Below are 15,800 nucleotides of genomic sequence, written 5' to 3' on the forward strand. Positions count from 1 at the left end.
CTGAGTGACAGTGACTGATGCGCACTTGAACAGGGCACTCATATGGAGGAGGAGCAATAAGATGCAGCCGCAGACAAGCGTATCACACGAGAGTGTCAGTGCCCATTCTAGACTCACAGTGGATTTAACAGTGATTTTACAAACACACTCAACCAATGGCTATTGCTGGACCAAGTTCATGTCTGAATATTAGCGAGTCCTAGACTATAGTAAGAAACGTCTTGAGTCTGGACTCGAGTACTACAGCCCTGACAGTCACAAACTTCAGCTTGTAGATCAAACTTTACTGTATGAAGAGCAACAGAACATGACCTGATCTTCATTTGTATATTATGTTGTGGACGATGATGTAAATAAACTAAAACAAACACAAATCCACTCTCTTAATGTCTCTTTCACCAGCCTGACAGTCACATTCACACTGATAGAGCATTAGGGGACTTTTATTCTGTCAGCTGAGAAACACCTGATCAATAATCATGAGCGCTGACTCTCCTTCACACACAGCCTTTCTGACAGAAGATCTTCAGTCAATATATTGCTTCATGTGAATGAGTAATCAGGGTTATTTTCAGATGCATGTGTAGTAAATACATCAGTTCACCAGGGGCCTGTTTCAGAAAGGAGGTTAAGTGAAAACTCAGAGTATTTTAACCCTGAAATGAGAGAAACTCTGGGTTTTCTGTTTCAAAATGGCAGGTTTGTTAAACTCGAGAAATCAGGGTAAGTCAAGCCTGTTTCTGAAAGAGAGTTAACTTTAACTCAGAGTCAGTTACTGTGGTAACTTACTCTGTGAATCTAACCTGGTCAGAAGCAGGTTTTATTCTCTAAACTCAGAGTTTCTGTCTGTCTCCTCCCCTTTTTTTAAAGATGAAGCGGTATTTCTCGCCTTAGCCTTACGTTTCCACCCACCTATTTTAATGCTCATTTTGGATAAGTGCATAAAAACGATTGATAGAAACGTCATGATGCACATAACTTTTTAAAATATGCATAAAAAACGCGCATAACTGAGTAGGATAAACTTTTATTCGATAGAAAATGTGCGCATAAACTACGATGGAAACACTTTTACTGAACAAATTACAGTATGTACATTAAAAAAAAGATCATGATCATATGATAATGAAAATGTGTGTGAATGGACAAACAGCAGGCTGAGCACACTGTAACATGTCTTAAATATTGTTTTAGTCATTCTAAAATGCCTGAACTGTTTCAGTATTAGTGTATATTATTAATTACCTCCGAACGTCTGGTGCGTGTCAAGAGTCTCCGCGCCTCATGGCTTCAGACGCCCCCACGTGTTCATTGTGTTTCAGCATTGTCTTCTGACATCGAGGTGCAAGTACATTAATTAGGCTAAATAAAGAATTAATTGACGCAGCTTCTTCTACCACAGTAAATTCTGTTTTTACTGTTGATATTTGGTGCCAGTTTAATCAGGAAGTGACATTTTTTTTCTCTTTGACTCATTGGATGGAATTTTATTCGCATCTTTTATGCAATATTCCAGTTTTGCACATAAATTTATGTAATATATTTGGATGGAAAATAGCTATTGCCTACATTTTAGTCACACACAGAAGAACTGTACTAGAATGGCTTATGCTTTTTTAATAAATAATTAAATTGAATTCACCTTCGACATGCACTGTAACTAGATTAATGGGATTATTATTCTTTCTAAAAATTATTTTTAGTACTGCTTACCTTCTAAATGTTATATTAACCTCTATCACTTGATCAATAAAAAAGGCAGACACACAAGTGCACTGTTAAATCATTTAAAACTAATAAATGTGTAAAAGAAAGTTTAGAAAAAAATATATAAACGTCACAAATTACATTACTTATTTAATTATACTTAAATATTTAAATACTTAAAAAGTTAAATTAGGCATTATCTTGAGCAGCTGTTTTCCCACGCTAACTGGTTGATGGCTGCTTCTTTTCAAATATATACACTCATATTTGCTATAACTTTGCATGAGAACATCAAGTTCAGCTGGAGAAAGAAATGCTGATCTCTTTTATAAGATATTGCCATAGTCACTCGTAATGTCTGCGCTCCATTGATAATGCCTTTTTATAGTCACGGTGTGCGCGCTTAACTCTGAGTTGGTCTACTCGAAGTTGATTGACCCAACTCAGATCAGCTGTTCTGAAACCGAAAACTCTGAGTTTTTAATCTCTCGGTAAATCAACTCAGAGTTCAAGTTTAAACTCTGAGTTGTTTGAACCTCCTTACTGAAACAGGCCCCAGGTCCCTTACAGTAAACTGCTGAATACATGCTTATAGTGTGTCTTCATATTATTGTAGTGGTTTACATAATATTAAGAGTGTTGTTACACTTTTATATGTTTACAAGAAACTGCAAACTGAACAAACAGCAGAGCATGTCTAAACTTCACCAGGACACAACAAATATAAATATAAAAAATATAAAATATGAATAAATAATTCAGAGGTAATTCATTAAAAGATCCTTAAAATAAACTGATTGCTTTAACTTTAGGTCATACTTGAGTATATTGGAAAAAGACAAGCTCTGAAAGAGCAACATTTTTTAATATACTCAGTGATGCTTTTGAATATATTTTTCATAAACATACATTAGTATAGTTACGATTAAAATCACAACCCTGTAAATGTTTTTTTTTTCTTCTGTCAATCCACTAAATAGGGCTCCACATCAGGTAACCCAATATGAAACTGTATCTGTTGAGTGGAGAATCATTTACCTCAGTGTTTCTAGTTTACAGTGTTGACTCTTCAGTCCATCAGAGAGCTTCTTCACTCCTGAATCCTGCAGGTCATTGTTACTCAGGTCCAGCTCTCTCAGCACACAGTTTGAGGATTGTAGAGCTGAAGACAAACTCTCACAGCACTGATCAGTGAGATTACACATGGCCAGTCTGAGAAATGAATAAAAATAATAATCAAAACTACAGTGTAATTTTTAGTAATTTGTTAAATGCAATACATAATTATAATCCATCTGTCCATCCATCAATCAGGTGTTTAAACTCAGACCTCAGTGTCTCCAGTTTACAGTGTTGACTCTTCAGTCCATCAGAGAGAAGCTTTACTCCTGAATCCTGCAGGTCATTGATACTCAGGTCCAGCTCTCTCAGCACACAGTTTGAGGATTGTAGAGCTGAAGACAAACTCTCACAGCACTGAACAGTAAGATTACAGCTCTGTAGTCTGTGTAGAGGACAGTAAAAGACACTGTATTATTGTGTGTGAGTGGATGTAATTATTGATGTCGCCGTGAGGAGTGATTTCTCCTCATAGGGAAAAGGAAAAGACTCCTTTAACTATTCAGAGTTGCTTTAATGATCTCATGGAGGAAGATCAAACATTTGTATTTCGTTATTACGTTAACTTTTTAAAGAGAAGATCTCTGGATCAAAATGAGTTGGCCAGACGGTTTATTTGCTATTTCTGAGCAGAATTTTGTAAAAAAAAAAAAAAAAAAAAAAAAAAAGTGCAGATTTATGCAGAATTATTTAAAAGAGTAACAACTATAAAAAAAAAAAAACGTATTTTATGAAATAAAAAACACCTTTTTAACTGTTATTTAATGTTAACAATGCAAATCCATTCAGATCCTCATATATGTTAAACAGAGCAAGTCTCTTATATAATATTAACAGACAGAAAATATGACTTTACAAACTGTATTGTAAATAGAGGTGTGAACCTACACTGGTCTCACGGTTCGGTTCAATTTGATATCTCGGTGCACTGACGTTGCTTTTCATACACAGTGTTGTATTTTAGGGGGTGGCTGTAACAAGCTGTCTGTATAAACACACACACATACACACACACACAGACACACAATCACACTGTCTCTCACACACAAACATAGACAGCACCAAACAAACACACACGCACGCACTCACGCACGCACGCACACACACACACACACACACACACACTGACACATACACTCAAATACCACACCAACACACATCTGCACACACACACCCATAAACAGACTTCTACACACACACACGCCACGCACGCTTGCTTGCTCGATCTGGAGCAATATCCACTCCTGTTAAAATTACACCAGTTACCGACTGCTCCTGCACTATATTCGGAAATGTATTCGCATGAAATCTGGTCGGGTCCCGCGACAATGCACAGGTACAGCCGCGGGAATGCATACAGCCGAGAGGAAAAGAGAGGGGAGGAAAAGTCACGCCAGCAGCTGAAATGGGCTACAGTGAGAGAGAGACGAAGAAATGGAGTACTTTCATTCCCTCAATCTCAGAGAAATAGGGGCTTCTTCTGCAATTGTCAGTGAAAGACTGTACAGAAATCAGACACACGCAGTAAAATTATGCACAGTTGGCACCAGTAGTGTTATAAATACCCGCGCTCACCTCCCTCGCGACAAAGCGCATATAAGGTAAATGACATCAGTACATAATAACCGGTTATGATTATTACTAAACTGATACCGAATTGTCCGCGTCTGCATTGCGGTGCACTGAAAAAACTATTAATTTTGACACCCCTAATTGTAAATAAGGCATATGAACATTTTCATATTAGTCAATAGTATTCCTGAAATGAATATAAAACTGACTTAATATAACTTTACACACATTAACATCAATAAATAAAGAGACTCGGTGATGGGCTGAACATCTGCAGAAACACAGCTCATTTAGAGACGCCCCAAAAACACCAAAGAACACCAATCAATGATCATTTCAGCAGAAATTACACTAAAGAGCAATATTATATCTGATATAAACAAAGTTTCTCATATTTGACTTCACACTTGAAGTATGACATATGCACAATTAATAAACAGAAATAAAATACATTACAGCATATGCTCATTACTTCATTATACTTCACTGCATTTCACAATGGAAAAGTCATTTGTGGCAGCATTTTACCTCAGTGTGTCCAGTTTACAGTGTTGACTCTTCAGTTCATCAGAGAAAAGCTTCACTCCTGAATCCTGCAGGTCATTGTTACTCAGGTCCAGCTCTCTCAGGACACAGTTTGAGGATTGTAGAGCTGAAGACAAACTCTTACAGCACTGAACAGTGAGATTACAGCCCTGTAGCCTGTGTAGAGGACCAAGAGCAACAAAATCAGCAGTAAGAAATGAGCAGTGTTGAGTGTTCATGAGTTCAGTCTACAATGATAAAAGCAACACTGGAAATTAACTATATATATACTGCTCAAACAATAAAGGGAACACTAAAATGTCACATCCTAGATCTAAATGAATGAAATATTCTTATTAAATACGTTGTTCTTTACACAGTTGAATGTGCTGACAACAAAATCACACAGACATCATCACTGGAAATCAAATGTATTAACCCATGGAGGTCTAGATTTGGAGTCACACTCAAAACTGTAGTGAACTGCAGGAATTGCTGACACACTCCAGACACATGAGGTCCAGCATTGTCTTGCATTAGGAGGAATCCAGGGTCACACTGGTATTTGGTCTCACAAGGAGTCAGAGGATCTCATTTCAGTAACTAATGGCAGTCAGGCTACCTCATGGTGTTGTACCATGGAGTTGGGCTGCAACCCCCACCTGTGGACATTGGGCCTTCATACCACCCTCATGCCTCAGAACAAGCCTATTTATTTCATTTAAACATATCTTCCTTTCATTTATTTATGTATTTACTGAAACTACATTAAACTAAACGTTCGAGGTTACTAAAGTAACCCTTCGTTCCCCGAGGAGGGGAACGGAAGCACTATAAGTGGATTTGATTGTAAAATCCACGCATTGGGAGGTTCGGTTCAGAAGCTACTCGTCTGAAAGAGTATTGAACGGGCCAATTAAGAATGAATTGGCAGCGCAAGCCTGCGCAGGTGAGCGGCATAAGCAATCAACTGAGTATATAAGCTCACCTGGCGCCAGCAGACGCTATCCTTTTTAAGCTGAAGAGACTTTCAACAGCTAAGGGACAGTCATTATGGCGACGGAGTATAGTGCTTCCGTTACCCTCCTCGGGGAACGAAGGGTTACTTTAGTAACCTCGAACGTTCCCCTTCGGGGGGAACTTCAGCACTATAAGTGGATTTGATTGTAAAATCCACGCATTGGGAGCCCATTGAAAGCGCCATAATGACTGCACCTTACCAACACCCCCGATGAGGAGATAGTCAAGCAAGCGTGACGCACCCACATCATGGGGGGCGCGGTCCTCCAACGTGTCCCTGGCCCTAATTTATCCTACTTCAACAGAAGTTTTACGGATTTATATATATTTTTTGGGAAGTCGTGAGCATCTAGATAATTCTAGGAAAATACGACAGTACGTTGGGAAGCGTGCAATCCCGATAGGGAGGACGCTGCGGAGGCCATCCGTTACCCAAGGGGGGATAGATGGCAGAATACATATGGACTAGCCCTAAAAAGGGGGAGTACGCATATCAAAAGAGTGGTTAGCGGGGAGGGAAGACACGGGTCCGCCCAGGGGGGGGGGACTTAACCGTGGCGGAATAAGCATATGGGATCGCCTAGTGGGGATCACTCATAGCAGGCACCTTTACCCAAAACGCGGGCTGACCTACAACGTAGTGGGCCAGCAAGTGACTCCTCCGCTGAGTCAGTGCTGGGGGCCACGGAGGAATCTGCAGGGCTCACCTGACGGGGAACTTTACTGACAGATAAAAAGGCGCACGTATCTCCGTGTTAGGGAAAATGGCGCAGCAAGCGTGTTTCAACACCCTACCGAATTGTTTCCTCAATCACCAAGGGTTACCTAATACCCTTGAGGAAACCGGCTCCACTCGCAGATTGTAAAACCTTGCAAATGTGTTGGGTGTTACCCAGCCCGCAGCTCTACAGATGTCTGTTAGAGGGGCGCCGCGTGCACGCGCTCGAGAGGATGCGAAGCTCCGAGTGGAGTGCGCACGCGCTCTCGGGGGACGCGGCTCATCTCGGCTCTGATAGTGAAAGAAAGGCATCCACAATCTAGTGGGAACTTATTTCGGTACGGCACTTCCCTGCTGCCGACCGCCATAACAGACGAAGAGCTGCTCAGATGATCTAAACTCTGAGTGCGGTCCGGATAATACGCAAAACGCGAACTGGACAATAAGAAGGGCTGGGTCTGCCTCCTCCGAGGGCAGCGCTTGCAGGCTCACTACCTCGTATTAAAACGGAGTGGTAGGAACCTTGGGCACATATCGCGGGCGGGGTCTCAGGATGTGAGAGAAGCCAGCCCAATTACAGGCACGAGTCACTGACCGAAAAATGCCTCCGGGTCCCCGACCCTCTAATCGATATCAACGCGACCAGCAGAGCTGTCTTCAGGGACAGAAAAATACTGAGTCGAGGATCGAAGGGATCTGACGCGGCTTGTGTAGCGAGGGCAAGATCCTAAGAGGGCATGAGAGGGGGCGGGGTGGATTAATTCGCTTAACGCCCCTGAGGAACCGGATGATGAGGTTATGCGTTCCCACGGTGCTGCCAGCCACCGCGTTATAAGAGCGGAGATGGCAGCCACGTAACCTTGAGTGTGGAGGGCGACAGCCTGCTCTCCAACTTCTCTCGGCGTAAAGAAAGCACAACGCTGATCTGGCAAATTGCGGGGGTCTTCTCAGCGAGAGACACACCATTCAGTGAATAGACTCCACGTCAGGGCATAGGCGCGCTCGGGGAGGGAGCTCTAGCCCGAGTGACGGTATTAGCCACCGCAATTGGAGGTTACCTAAGTCTTCCTTGCGTCTAAAAATCTCTTCAAAGATCGGCGAGGGTGCCAGGTGGTGCCCTGTCCCTGAGAGAGTAGGTGCTCTCTCGAAGGGACTGCCAGGGGAGGGCTATCGCGAGGGAGAGCTCTGACATCCAGGTCCGGTTGAGCCAGAGGGGCGCAACCAGCAACCTGTTCCTCGTCCTCCCTGACCTTGCACAGTAACTGCGCGAGCAGGCTCACTGGGGGAAACGCGTATTTGCGCGTGCCCCGAGGCCAGCTGTAAGCCAGTGCATCCGTGCCGAGAGCACTCGGTCAGGGAAAGAACAACTGGCAATGAGCGATCTCGGGGGAAGCAACAGATCGATCTGGGCTTCCCCGAATCGCGCCCATATCAGCTGAACAGACTCGGGGTGGAGTCTCCATTCTCCAGGACGCAAGGCTGCCGTGAGAGCGCATCGGCTGCACGGTTGAGCTTGCCTGAATATGAATGGCGTGCAGCGATTTCAGCCGCGGATGACTCCAGAGGAGCAGACGGCGGGCGAGCTGAGACATGCGGCGAGAGCGCATACCCCCTATACGGCTGATATACGCCACCGCCGCCGTACTGTCCGTCCTGACCAGCACGTGTTGCCGCTCCAGCACCGGAAAAAAACGGTGGAGAGCGAGAAACACTGCCAACAGCTCCAGGCGATATGCCAATGCAACTGGGTACCTTTCCACAGGTCCGCAGCCGCATGCCCGCAACGCACAGCCCCCCAGCCCGTGTTGGAAGTGTCTGCTGAAACGACAACAAGACTGGACGCCTGTTCTAGAGACACCCAGGCCTGTAGGAACGAGGGGTCGCTCCAAGGGCTGAGGGCGCGGCGACACAGCGCAGTAACAGAGACTCGGTGTGCGCGCGCGTGCCATGCGCGTCTGGGGACTCGATCGTGAAGCCAGTGCTGAAGTGGTCTCATATAGAATAATCCGAGCGGCATGAAGCGGCTGCGGATGCCATATGCCCCAGGAGCCTCTGAAATAGTTTCAGTGGGACCACTATTTTACTGTCGAGCTCTCTCAGACAGTACAGCATCAGCTGAGCGCGCTCTCCGGAGAGGCGCGCTGCCATGGTGACCGAGTCCAGCTCCAGCCCGAGAGAAGAGATCCTCTGCACGGGGGCGAGTTTGCTCTTTTCTCGGTTGACCTGAAACCCCCACAGGTGGAAGTGCCAGAGCACTTTGTCTCTGTGCATAATCAACTGCTCCGAGAGAGGGCAAAAATCAGCCAGTCGTAAGAAATTGAGTATGCAGATGCCCGCGAGCCGAAGGGGCGCTGAGGCACCCTCCGCGGGCTTGGTGAGGACCCGCGGAGACAGAGAGAGCCCGAAGGGGAGGGCTTTGTATTGCCAAGCTCGACCTTCAAACGCAAACCGCAGAAACTGTCGGTGGCGAGGAAGAGTGGAGACATGGAAATACGCGTCCATCAGGTCTAATGCTGCAGACCAACCCAGAGGACGAACGCACCGGAGGATGCGCTTCTGCGTGAGCATTCTGAACGGCAGCTTGTGCAGGCAGCGGTTCAAAACGCGCAGATCTAGGATTGGCCATGACCCACCGCTCTTTTTGGGCACGATGAAGCGTGGGCTGTAAAACCCGCTCTCCATCTCGGCTGGAGGGAGCGGCTCGATTGCATCCTTCGCCAGGAGGACAGCAATCTCCTCTCGCAAGACAGGGGCGGACAGGGGGCTGACCCTGGTGAATACACACCCGTGACTTGGGGGGCCGTTTCGCGAACTGAATCGCATAGCCGATTCTGATTGTGCGTATGAGCCACCGCGAAGAGCTGGTCTGCGCTAACCAGGCAGGCAGAGCTCTCGCTAATGGACTCATCGCTACAATCGCTGACGTACCAGCAGTGGGGCAGCGCGGAGTGGGTGTGCTGATCCGGGAAGCTCGCGGGTCCCACGGAAAAGCTGGAGGTGAGATATTTGCTCTCACTCCAAACCCGAGCTCTGGAGGGGAGGCTCGAGGGGTGGGAGAAAGGAGACCGTCCTCCCAGCGCTCGTGAGCCACTGGCGAAACGCACCGAATCTGCAAGCTAGAAAGCATAGCGTCCCAGACTGGCAGATTTCGGGCTGTCACATCTGGGGAAGTGAAAAGTGCCCTTTCATAATGTTTTCATGGCAGTAAAAAGTGCCGTTGGAAATGGGCCCCGCCCTCCAGCGGGGAAAGAGCAAGTTCCCTCTTCTCCAGATGGCCTGTCCCAGGGGCGCTTCGCGGTCCGTTGCCGGACTTAGCGGCGTTCTGGGCAGGGGGGCTGCCTGCTTCCGAGGTGCCCGACGCGCTCGCTTCGCCGGAGGCGTGTGCGGGGGCGGAGCAGCTCTCGTAGGCGGGCGCCTTCGGCGAGGAGCAGGTATGAATGGCACGGCGGGCGGAGCGGGCTACGGACCGCCGATAAGGCATCACCCACCAACTGCTCTCTCACCGCCTTGAATTCCTGGGTGAATTCACAGACAGTGTCGCCGAACCTGGCTGGGGATATGGGGAAGTCAAGAAAGCGGACTTTGTCGACTTTGCGCATATCAGCCAGGGGTGGCGCTCCTGGACCACTAATGTGGACATCGTCCTCCCCAACGCACACGCAGCGGACTCAGTAGTCCGAAGAGCTAAGTCGGCGGCGGTGCGAAGCTCGTAAGCCTGAGTTGGACCCACCCTCGTGCAGCTCGGCCAGCGCCTGCGCTTGGTAGCGCTGGTAGGTGGCTATCGCATGCAAGGCGGAAGCAGCCTGGCCCGCAGCTATGTAAGCTCTAGCTCCGAGGGAGGTAGATAACTTACAGGCTTTGGATGGGAGACGAGGCGGACCCCGCCAAGAAGAGGCGCCGCGCGGATTTACCGCCATCGCGCACTCAACCTGAGGAATCGCCACATACCCCCTGGCTGTTTCACCGTCAAGAGTGGATAGGGTGGAGGGACACGCAGCACGAGCAGAAAAAAGTGCTTTACAAGACCGCGTGAGCCTACTGTGCACCTCCGGGAAGAAGGTAACGCCCCTCTAGTCGGTCCGGCCGCGGAGCTGGGGGATAAACCATCTCCAACCCACGGCCGAAGCAGCCCGGGAAAGCACGGCTAACATGTCCGTTTCAGGATCCGTAGTGACAGCGCTCACCAGCCCGAAGGGGGCGAGCGGGTCTGGATCATCATCGGACAATGAAAGCCCACCCTCCGATGCCGCGGTGGACATCTGGTCTCCGGTGTCATCGGGCGTAAGGGCTACCATCTGTTAGACGGATCGCTTCCCCCGCCCGAAGCTTGGATGGAGCGCTTAGAGGAGCGGGAGGTCCGCGGGCCCGTGGGCGACGGATTATCTCTCGCTGAAACCCTCAGATCTGCCCGAGTGCCCGCTGCAGAGCAGGGGACAACTGGGGTGGTTCGCCCTTTGCAAAGGCTTACCACGATCTTGCGCAACAGTCATGGCATCGCAATGACGACATGAACTGCCCGCGAGCAGCGCATTAACATGCTGGACCCCAGACATGTAACGCAGTGCCCGCGCCCATCATCCGAGGACAGGAAACCACCGCATCCAGAAACGCACAGTCGGAGCGCCGTCCTGATAAGGACGTGCTGCACGACTGTGTTGCTCTTTCTGTGAAGTTTGCAACTTTATACGCACCGCTCTGGAGGACCGGACCCAAAGAACGCCAGGCAAGGGAGAAACCCAGCTCGACCGTCTGCCACTGCGTGTACACACTCTGGACCGGGAGAATGCTCTCGTTCGCTCAGAATCGCTGGTCACAGCAGGAGGAACCCTCATCGACTCGATCAGAAAGTCTCTGAAGCGAAAAGGATAGCGTCTGCTGGCGCCAGGTGAGCTTATATACTCAGTTGATTGCTTATGCCGCTCACCTGCGCAGGCTTGCGCTGCCAATTCATTCTTAATTGGCCCGTTCAATACTCTTTCAGACGAGTAGCTTCTGAACCGAACCTCCCAATGCGTGGATTTTACAATCAAATCCACTTATAGTGCTGAAGTTCCCCCCGAAGGGGAACCCATATTTCCCCATTCACATGACTGTAATGCATTATTGAACAGATTATTAATAACTAATCAGAGAGCATTTTACTGAGCTCAGTGTAAAGTTTAGTGTTTAGGCCTACAGTAAATGTAATATTAGAGGCATGTCTGCGGCGAGACGGCAATACTGTGTCTAAAATTACACTATTTCTCTGATCAGAAAACAAACACAATTATCCAAGAGCAACACTGTGTTAGATTTGAGCAAATACACATCAACAAATGTCCTATTCAGCTGGAGGAGCACAGGGATTTACAGGGATTTGAGTTATTTTCCAGGATAAAATGTAAAGCAAATGAAGTAGATTATTAAATAAGTACAAATGTTGTTTGTGTGAGTAAATAGTCAAGAAAAGTTTGTTAAATACGTTTAGAAATGATGAAATAAATGAGCAAATAAGTAAACAGAACACTGCCGCCGCGTCCCCATGCAGTAATATGGTGTATCAGCGATCTCACAGGGGGACGATATGGCCAGCTAAAGATTTTCTGTTAAAGCAGGGCAGTGATTCACTAAACTGATCTGAGTCTTCAGTGCAGACTGATGTGTGTCTTCTGTGATCAATCAATGAATACTCACAGAGCTCTTCTGCAGTTTCTCACAGCTGCTATCAGTCTCCATCTTCCCTCATCTGATGTGTTGAATTTATTAGAGTCTAACTCATCCAGCGGCTCCTCTGACATCTCAATCATGTAGGAGATTGTTGAGCAGTGAGCAGGAGAGAGTTTCTCCTCTGAGTGTTTGTCTGATTTCACAAACTCCTGAATCTCTCTGGCCAGAGTCTGATCTTTCAGCTCCAGCAGACAGAGGAACAGATTGATGGATCTTTCAGCTGAGAGACGGTCATTTCTCTTCTTCTGCATCCATCTGATCAATCTGTCAGCTGAGGGATCATCATCTGTCTTGATCTTGTTTTTAATGTCCTGTGTGATCCTCCTGATGCTCTCTGAGCTCTCCTCTGTGTGTGTCAGCAGATCATGGTAGAGTGTCTGATTGGACTCCAGTGAGACGCCCAGCAGGAACCGCAGGAACAGATCCAGATGACCATTACTACTCCTGACAGCTTTATCTACTACTGAACTGAGCAGATAATACAGAGAGAACTCAGAGCTGGACTGTAGATATTGATCATATGAATATTCAGATTCATCACTGTCTGACTCATCTTCATCATCTGAATATTCTCTGTCATAAATCACCCTCAGCACTTCTCTGTTCTCTGTCAAATGGCAGTAAAACACAAAGAAAGCAGCCAGAAACTCCTGAAAGCTGAGATGGATGAAGCTGTAGACTTTCCTCTGATGAATCACAGATTCCTCCTTGAAGATCTCAGTGCAGATCCCAGAATACACTGAGGCGTCAGTGACGTCTATGCCGCTCTCAATCAGGTCCTCCTCATAGAACATCACATTGCCCTTCATCAGCTGTCTGAAAGCCACTTCAGCAAGTTTGAGGATCACTCCTCTGTTGGACTGCAGGAGTTTCTCTGGATCTCTCTCTTCATACTTCTGCTTCCTCATGTTGATCTGAATCAGCAGGAAGTGGATGTACATCTCAGTCAGAGTTTGAGGGATTTCTGCACTCACATCTTCTTCCAGGAGCTTCTGAAGCACAGTGGAGGAGATCCAGCAGAAGACGGGTATGTGGCACATGATCTGGAGGCTTCTTGCTCTTCTGATGCGGGAGATGATTCTGCCGGCTTGATGCTCGTCGCTGATTCTCTTCCTGAAATATTCCTCCTTCTGAGGCTCAGTGAATCCCTGAATCTCTGTCAGACGCTTGATGTATCTGGAGGGGATCTGATGGGCTGCTGCTGGTCTGGAGGTGATCCAGATGAGAGCAGAGGGAAGCAGATCTCCTTTCAGGAGGCTCCACATCAACACAGCCACTGATGAAGATTCAGTCACAGCACAAACTTTCTCCTCATCTGATGAAGTTTCAGTCACAGCACAAACTTTCTCCTCATCTGAAAACTTCAGTGTTATTCTGCTTTCATCCAGACCATCAAAGATGAACACAACTCTACACTGCTCATAAATCTTGGGCTCCAGATCTTGAAGTTCAGGATGAAAGTCCAGCAGTAGTCTGTGAAGACTGTACTGATGATCTCTGATCAAGTTCAGCTCTCGAAATGGAAGCACAAACATGAAATCTACATCCTGATTGTCTTTTCCTTCAGCCCAGTCAAGAACAAACTTCTGCACAGAGACGGTTTTCCCAATTCCAGCGATGCCTTTAGTGAGTACAGTCTTGATCTGGGCTTTCTCCTTCTTGATCTTCTCCTCATGTCCTGCTCCAGCTGAGGCTTTAAAGATGTCATTGCAGTAGACTGGAGTGTGTTGTGAGGGTTTTGTTCTGGCTCTTTTCTCCATCTGTAAAACCTCATGTTCTTCATTCACTCCTTCACTTTCTCCTTCTATGATGTAGAGCTGTGTGTAGATCCTGTTCAGGAGGGTTTGAGTCTCTCCATGGTTGATTCCCTCAAATAATCTCTCATACTTGTTCTTCATGCTGGTTTTGTGCAGCTCTTTGACTCTCTGAAGTTCATCATGTTCTGGTTGGAGTGAATCCTGCTGCAGGTCTCCAGTCTGATCATCTCCATCCACACTGCAGGAACAACAACAACACAAAGAATCAATGAGTGCACCCCATCGTTTTGCGTCATGACTCAAAAAAGGATGTAAAAAGGTTACATGCAATAAAGCTGTCACTTTTTAGAGACACAGAGCTGGACACACATGATCCTGATCTCACACTGAAGACACAAACACGCTAAAGGAAAAGGAGCGTCACAACCTCAAGGTGTTGTTTAAGGTGTAAGATAAAGCTTTAATGTATAAATATTCAGATCACAATCAGATCATTTATTATACTCCTTTGAATATGTGAATCTTAGCCCATCACTCTTACTCATGTGTCTCCTGCATTGAAAGTTTTTCATTTAAGTCAATATTCAGGTTAAATATATTTGCTTAGAATTTACCTACAGCTCTGCGCACACTTCCATCAATTCATTTATTTATTTTGACTTTACATGGGAAGTGGTGTACACATGTTTCCAAAGTCGCCACACATGTTTTAGTCGCCACATTTATCAACATATAAAGATCATCTGTATGATGGGACTGTCTGCATATGAATGTTTCATAAATCACACATAAACCTTGTCATAAGTTGATTTTTGTGTCCAGATCTGCACTTGTTTCAGTGTTGGATTTTTAGATGTGCCCTGTTGTGTTTGCGTCTCTCTGTTACTTGGATTATTTTGTTTTCGCTCTGATCTTCACCTTGACATTTGTATTTTTCTTTATTAGATTCAGCAGATGGATCTTCTGTCTCTTTTTTTCAAACTCACCGTTACAAAGAGGACATTTTACTACCAGAATGTGTTCAGATGCATTATTTAAAGTTACAAACAGTAAGGGGATGTTTTATGGTCAGATATCTGTCCTTATCAGGACAATGGATGAATACATTCTAAACAAATCAATTTAGAAAATGTATATAACACTATACTAGTGTTTTCTAGATAGTTTAACCCCTTCAGACCTGAATTATGTTCCAAATTTCAGAAAAATGGGATGTCATGTGATGTCCATTGTAATGGACGCAGGGTCTGATGGGGTTAATGGAAAGAATCTTACATACTGTGCCTTTAAAGGGCACCTATTTTATCCCTTTTTTAAGAAATTTTGTGCCTCCAGAATATGTCTAAAGTTTTAGCACAAAATACTCATCAGATTATTTATTAGACATTTCAGAATATTAAAATTCTCAGCTGTGAACACACTGCAGCTATATCTGTGGCCTGTGCCTTTAATGCAAATGAGTTAGTTCTCCCCGCCCACCATTCCCACGTGCCTGTCAGAGTGTGCCTCAGTCTCCGCATCGTCTGCATCAAATAAACAGCACAGTGACAGACATGAAGGAAACAGTTCTTGTGTAACGTTTGTGAGAATTACTACTGCAAGAAATTTCCCAATGAATTTTTGATTCATTTGGGTTTGAGTTAATTCAAGCCTTTCTGCTACGATGAGTCACACAC

At 45.9% G+C, this 15,800-nt stretch overlaps 2 protein-coding genes across 3 annotated transcripts in view; one reads left to right on the top strand and one right to left on the bottom strand.

The window, feature by feature from the left end:
* Positions 1 to 15,800, top strand: part of LOC141381809 (uncharacterized) — a 705,874-nt gene that overhangs the window by 549,184 nt on the left and 140,890 nt on the right. The gene's annotated exons all lie outside the window — the stretch shown is intronic.
* LOC103910668 (uncharacterized) overlaps positions 1 to 15,800 on the bottom strand; it is a 29,059-nt gene that overhangs the window by 4,142 nt on the left and 9,117 nt on the right. For both annotated transcript variants that reach the window (XM_073948158.1, XM_068220060.2), the window contains 4 exons: positions 12,335 to 14,362; positions 4,927 to 5,100; positions 3,038 to 3,211; positions 2,746 to 2,919 (listed from right to left, as the gene is read on the bottom strand). In XM_073948158.1, the coding sequence (XP_073804259.1) occupies positions 2,746 to 2,919; positions 3,038 to 3,211; positions 4,927 to 5,100; positions 12,335 to 14,362 (2,550 nt within the window). The remainder of the gene's footprint in view (positions 1 to 2,745; positions 2,920 to 3,037; positions 3,212 to 4,926; positions 5,101 to 12,334; positions 14,363 to 15,800) is intronic.

The sequence above is a fragment of the Danio rerio genome, chromosome 4, assembly GCF_049306965.1.
Source record: "Danio rerio strain Tuebingen ecotype United States chromosome 4, GRCz12tu, whole genome shotgun sequence".
NCBI lineage: Eukaryota > Metazoa > Chordata > Actinopteri > Cypriniformes > Danionidae > Danio > Danio rerio.